General features: G+C 44.0%; 1 protein-coding gene across 3 annotated transcripts; it reads left to right on the top strand.

The window, feature by feature from the left end:
- The first annotated feature begins 1,659 nt into the window (after positions 1-1,659).
- Positions 1,660-5,760, top strand: LOC133910901 (type I inositol polyphosphate 5-phosphatase 4-like). 3 transcript variants are annotated; one of them, XM_062353140.1, is made up of 14 exons: positions 1,660-1,784; positions 1,930-2,080; positions 2,185-2,281; positions 2,556-2,630; positions 2,719-2,806; positions 2,872-2,976; positions 3,070-3,570; positions 3,661-3,796; positions 3,911-4,101; positions 4,203-4,311; positions 4,557-4,705; positions 4,786-5,098; positions 5,175-5,236; positions 5,393-5,760. In XM_062353140.1, the coding sequence occupies exons 2-12, from the start codon at positions 2,045-2,047 to the stop codon at positions 5,030-5,032; spliced, it is 1,734 nt and encodes a 577-aa protein (XP_062209124.1). In that variant the 5' UTR covers positions 1,660-1,784; positions 1,930-2,044; the 3' UTR covers positions 5,033-5,098; positions 5,175-5,236; positions 5,393-5,760. The 3 variants fall into 3 exon arrangements, with proteins under 3 accessions (XP_062209124.1, XP_062209121.1, XP_062209123.1); XM_062353137.1 differs by having other exon boundaries at positions 1,666-2,080; XM_062353139.1 differs by lacking the exon at positions 5,393-5,760 and having other exon boundaries at positions 1,666-2,080; positions 5,175-5,311.
- Positions 5,761-6,160: the final 400 nt, after the last annotated feature.

The raw sequence follows: 6,160 nt of genomic DNA, 5'->3' as shown, positions 1-6,160 counted from the left end.
TCCCCGGGTACGTTTGCGTCCTCTGGTCAGTAGGTTGCGGCTGACTTATTACCCGCTGGAAAGTTGGTCCAAGTGTTATCTCCTTGCCAAGTACCATGTGACCACAAACAGTCTCCCAAAATAAAAGGTTGCCATAATGCTATAGAATATAGTGCTAGCATTTTTACAAAGTTGCCAAGTACTTGTAGCATATAGGTGTTGCAGTTTTACATCAAGAAGGTGTATTTTATTCAGTTCCTTTCTTTTGATATCGGTCAGATTCGGTTAGTAAGTCAGACACCGGTTCTTAGGAAAGAAGAAGAATCAGAAAAGAAATTAATCGAACTTCTTTTTTTTTCTTCTTTTACCAAGAAGACATGCTCTTGATTCCTGAACACATCAAAAGTAGAGTGAATCACTTGGACTGAAGGTGCTGACAAACCCAACATTCCCAGTGAAATCTAGGGAGTAGGGACTAATGTGCAATCAACTTCCTTTCAGATTCCAGCGAGAGTCGCTCTCAAAACTCAAAAGGCACGCGTCCAGTGACCCAAGTACCCGCGGAACAAGAGTACTTCTCCAACATCTCTGAGACTGATAGCTTCATTCCAAGTAGCCTCCTGACATTTGTTTTTTTGTTTGACGAGAGGCCTCCTGACATTTTCCCCGGTGAAGACCAAAGAATCAGGTATGTGCTGCATATTGCATTGAGCTAACAATTTTTTTGAAGTGAGCTGCTAAGAAAAGTACTTGAATGAGACTATCTTGAATGCAAACTCACACTCTCCCTGCCGTACAGGGACACAAAATCCAGCAGGCTAAAGAGGCAAAGATCAATGTCCTCGAGCCTCCAGGGGTAGTATAGTACCAAAGCATATCAAAAGAAAGGAACAAAGAATAACAAACAAATTGGGGCCGTAACATATCGATGCTGAAGCACACAGTCACACGCCGAAAACACAAGGAAAATGCCTTGGAAGGCAGAAAAGTGTGACCAGCCTTCCCTCCTGACTTTATCTTTTTTGTTCCTCCCCGACTGCCCGTGCTTCCTCTCTGTTGCCTCAGTAAGCAATGGGAGGGAGGGATCAAAGGTCCACACCAGCATTGCAGTTGCAGTGGTAGGACACTGCTGCACACAATACCTTTTTAAGAGGCGAGCCTCCAGAATACTATAAATAACATTTGAAAATACTAGTGTTGTAACATTAAGTTAAAAAAAATGTGTTGTAACAAAGAGCATGAATGTAGGATTTATTATAAATTTTGAGTGAAATAGATTTTTTTTTTATTTTTTCATGTGAAAATTGCATCACCTTTTCAAATTCTAGTATCTTTAAATATGCATGCGTTTTGGCGGAGTGCTTAGGAGTTTTAAAATGGATGCAGTGCAAAATGCCAATATGAAGGTTGAGTAAATGGTCCAGTCCATTTTTCCTCATGCAGGTCTTAACATGCTAAATACTGCAGTACTTTCCCTTCCCAAGGGTACTGTGCTCGTAGGCCTTTTATTTTAGACGGGTACTTGTACGCATTATTTGCCCTTCTATTACCCTCCTTGGTTTTGCTAGAGCAACAAAAGGCAGAAACTGACTATCCTAAGATTCCTCTTCACTTTATTCTCTCCCAGCCTCACACGTATTTAGGCTAGTCACACAATTTCACCTCCAAAGACGGTTTTTGCAGGAGACAGAGCTCTCCACTCCAGTCTCCCTCCTCCCTTCTACACACACACACAAGGAGCCCTGTGAAGCTGTAGGCTAGTGGTAGTATCACATTCTGCTCTCCTTCCTTTGCTTCAGGAGCCAGTAAGAACACTAGTGTTACCAGGCTCTGTCCTCCAAATAGAATCCAGATTTTGTTCTCATCCTCAAATCTCTTCTCTCTCTCCCCCTCTCATTTCCATCAAATCACAAGTTTGTTTGCTAATCAAATCACAAGTTTTGTTTATAGAAAACAAACAGTGGCCTCATTGTCTCTACCTCTGCTTGGTTTCTACCTCCATCAACTGTCCATTTTGCAGCAAGCAACAGTCTCTTCGGCTGCATGAGTGTTCCTCTGAGGAACAATGAGAGATGGCAGCAACACCACCAAGAAGGGCAAGGTATCTTCCATTCTTGGACCTTCACTGGCTCTACATTCTGAAAGTGATTGTTTTGTTCCTCCATGCTTAAATGCGGTGTTCCTTGATGTTGCTGTGACTTGTAGCTGTCATGGTCCAAGAGCTTGGTGAAGAAGTGGTTCAACATCAGGAGCAAGGCCCATGACTTCCATGCTGATGATGTTGCTGCGATTGGGAGGAGAGGTGTGTATGTGTGCGAGTTCGCCAGCGTGCATTTGTATTTGTGGGCCTGATTGCTCCCCATTGCTCCAACAATGAGCTCTCCGTGTCTCTCTGTCTCTTGAAGATTAGTTTTGTTGTTTTTTCAACTCCTCGGCTCTCCTCGTCTTGCTTCTCTTTTTGCCACTTGTGGAAAGCACTGAACTTTCCCGTTTTTCCAAAGTTCTTTTTACCAAATTATTGATGCGCTGCTATCTTGGCTGTTTCCCTGATCGATGGTTTCCTGCTTTGATTGCAGGAGGGAGTGATGATGAGTGGAGAGGCAGCAGCTTCACCAGGAGGGAGCCTAGCACAGTCAAGAAGAGCAAGACAGGTGAGCAAACTACCAGAGACTTAGTCTTTGTTATCTGGACTGCTACATTTCTGAATTCACTTTTCAATGCCGTGCCATGTTGACTCAGAGAGGTCCTCGAGGAGGAGCAATGAACACTCTAGGCGACGCAAGATCGACCTGGACGCCGCCGAAGCCACCGTGACACTGGACTATAGGTATGTTGCTGCGTTTCAAGTTTACAAAGTTAGCCTGTCGATAATTCCGCTTTTTCTTGAAGTAGGATATATGCTGCTACATGGAATGTTGGTGGCCGTTCCCCGCCAAATAATATGAGGCTTGAGGACTGGCTCCATGCTGCACCTCCTGCCGACATCTACGTCCTCGGGTACTTGTTTCATCTGTGTGTTCGGTTTCTCTTAATTCTTCTCAAAGTCCTTTGAAGCAGAAATCCACTGATAATGTTGATATTTGTGTTCAGGTTTCAAGAAATTGTCCCGTTGAATGCCGGGAACGTTCTTGGGACAGAGGACAATGGCCCGGCAAGGAGGTGGGTGTCTCTGGTGAGGAGGACACTGAACAATTGGCCGGGTACTAGTGGCAGTGGGAGCTTCCGGACGCCGTCTCCGGTGCCTGACCCGGTGGTGGAGATAGATGATGACTTTGAGGGTTTGTCATCAAGGCAGAACAATGCACTATTCTTTCACCGTCGGTCTTTCCAGGCCGGGCTTAGCCGGAGTTTGAGGATGGAGGGTGACATTCTTGCTCCCCAGCCAAGGCTGGAACGGCGGTACAGTGTCTGTGACCGAGCAATCTATGGTCGTAGGCCTAGTGACTACGAGAACAACCACCGGTGGGGTGGATCCTCTGATGATGAGAATAATACTGGAGAGTCACCGAGTACCGTGTATTCTCCAGTGTCATATGGATACGGCAATGCATCATCTCTGGAAGACAGTCATAGACGAGCTGGCCATACTACGTAAGTTTGAAGTTTTTTATTCTTGAAGCTATAGTCCTGCCCCTTTTCATGAGATTTAGTGATTTTTGTTTGCGGCAATTGGATGTTCAGGTACTGTCTGGTGGCAAGCAAGCAAATGGTGGGGTTGTTTCTGATGATTTGGGCTCGGAAAGACATAAGGGATGACATAAGAAATCTGAAGGTTTCTTGCGTTGGGAGAGGACTGATGGGCTACCTTGGAAATAAGGTTATTCGTAATTACAGAGCTACGTGATTTTTGTTACTTTACCTTATGTGACTTGATCAGAAACAAGAAATCTTGTTAGCTTAGGTATTCAATGGTAAAGGGTTTGTTTTCCAGGGTTCGATTTCGATTAGCATGACATTGCACCAAACAAGCTTCTGCTTCGTCTGCAGCCACCTGACTTCAGGACAGAAGGATGGTGATGAGCTGCGAAGGAACTCAGATGTACTGGAAATCCTCAGAAAGACCAGGTTCCCAATGATCTATGGACAGTATGAGCGTTCACCAGAAACAATCTTAGAGCATGAGTAAGCAAAAAGCCTTACAATGGTCTCTTGAAGTTTACTCTAGTTTTCTCCATATGCATTTGGTGTAATATTGGCCCCCCTTGTTCCGCCTTTCGCTGCAGTCGAATCATCTGGCTCGGGGACCTAAACTACCGAATCGCGCTTTCTTATCGGTCAGTGAAGGCCCTTGTGGAGATGCGCAATTGGAAAGCATTGCTGGAGAAAGATCAGGTGAGAGCTTTCAGCTTGGTAGCCCTTCTTGAGCACAATGTGTGCGCGTGGCGTTCAAGCTGCAGAAAGCAGTAAAATTCTTGTGCTACAGGCAATTCAGTGCCTTTTGTCTTGTCGTTCTTTTACTTTATCATGTTACAGGATTTCTGGTAGCTTGACAAAAGCAGAAGAGCTATTGTTTTTATTATAGGAAATGATTTGAAATATTGTGTGATCTCAAAGACATGAAAACTTGACACTTTCAGCTAAGGATTGAACAAAGAGGCGGACGAGTATTTGTTGGGTGGAATGAGGGAAATATATACTTTCCCCCAACATACAAGTACTCAAACAATTCTGACAAGTATGCTGGGGATGACATGAACCAGAAGGAAAAGAAGAGAACTCCTGCATGGTATTTTGAGTACAGAATATGTGCTAGATTTTTTGCCCAATTTTGTAAAGGTCAAGTGAATTGGTAATCTTGCCATGCAGGTGCGATCGTATTTTATGGTATGGAAGAGGCCTTGGTCAACTGTCTTATGTACGAGGTGAATCTCGCTTTTCGGACCATAGGCCGGTCTACAGCGTCTTCAGTGCAGAAGTGGAATCTATCAATCATAGTCGAATCCAGAAGATGAGTTGCTCAAGTTCTCAACTGGACATTGAAGAACTACTGCCTTACTCATATGAATACACGGATATTAACCCATACGGATACACGGACCTAAATTTCTACTGAAAGGGTTCAAGTATTTCAGTGTTCAGCATCCTTTGAATGTTCAATCCTGTAACTAGTGATGAAAAGGTAGGTCTTGGAGAATTATTTTGGTTCTTACTTGAAATGTATATGTTGCATTAGTACTGATAATTTCCAGTGTCAGGCCGCGTTGTTGATGAAGATCCAATGATTTGTTGGATCCAAGCTTCAGCATCTGATAAATCGGTAAGCACCATTCATATATCAGAAGTTCTCGGATGGTATGCAAGATTTAACTAATTGAGAAAAGGTACAAGTACGAGTTTCATGTTAGAAGATCTGCATTTCTGGTGCATGAGAGGTCTGATGAGTCACTCGATCCTATTTCCCTCTCTTTTGCAGGCGAGGGCCATGTTATCTGAACTCTGCACAAAGTTACATACTGCAACAAGGGGCGTGGTGGCTCAAATTATTTCACTGACTTCAAAGAGCATAAGCAACCTACATGGCCACTTACATCAAACGGTTGGTTTTTTGGGCAGACTGTACGGTATTCAATCATAAGTCCAGAAGACTTTGGTCACAACAAAGATACTACTGACGGCAACGGCAAGCGTGCACCAAATCTTTTTAATCTGTACATTGTAGGGCAACATTTTTTTCTGTTTTCCCCTCCTGCTCTCTTCCCTGTTTTCAGACAGTAACGACAAGTAGTCCTTCGCACAGTTTAGTTCTGTGTGGGTATTTTAAAGCTGGAAAAAAGGTCAATGAAGGCTGCATTGTTCATATCATTTCCATGGATGGAAAAAGGATGTATAGGCCATCATAGTCATGTTTTGTTTGATGAGCATTGTCTGAAACAGTTGAGCTGACAAAAAGGCTACCTGTCACGTTTTCACCAGCCTTCGCACTCCGCAGGAAAATGTGTTCTACGCCTCCTTCATTTGCCTCCTTTTCACTGTTCCTGGCAGGGGCTAGGAAAAACTTGCTGCTGGAGCCTGCAAAGACATTTGTGATATTCTTTTTTGTTTGTGTTGCAAGTGCATGCATGCGCACGCCCTAATGAGGTCTGGCATGGAATGATTTGCTACCTAGCTGGTAGTTCTTGTGCGCTGCATGATGGTCAGATCGAGTGCGACCTGAACATGCATCAGTGGTTCAGACGGTTCC

This window comes from Phragmites australis, chromosome 3 (assembly GCF_958298935.1).
Source record: "Phragmites australis chromosome 3, lpPhrAust1.1, whole genome shotgun sequence".
Taxonomy (NCBI): Eukaryota; Viridiplantae; Streptophyta; class Magnoliopsida; order Poales; family Poaceae; genus Phragmites; species Phragmites australis.
The sequence above is the reverse complement of the archived record's forward strand: the minus strand, read 5'-3'. Positions and strand labels throughout refer to the sequence as shown.

What these genes read in the sequence shown, in the direction of transcription:
- LOC133910901 (XM_062353140.1), top strand. Translation starts at nt 2,045, where the DNA reads ATGAGAGATGGCAGCAACACCACCAAGAAGGGCAAG. An exon ending in TGCTGCGATTGGGAGGAGAG is followed by an intron (nt 2,282 to 2,555) that starts GTGTGTATGTGT and finishes CTTTGATTGCAG; the next exon opens with GAGGGAGTGATGATGAGTGG. An exon ending in GAAACAATCTTAGAGCATGA is followed by an intron (nt 4,102 to 4,202) that starts GTAAGCAAAAAG and finishes CTTTCGCTGCAG; the next exon opens with TCGAATCATCTGGCTCGGGG.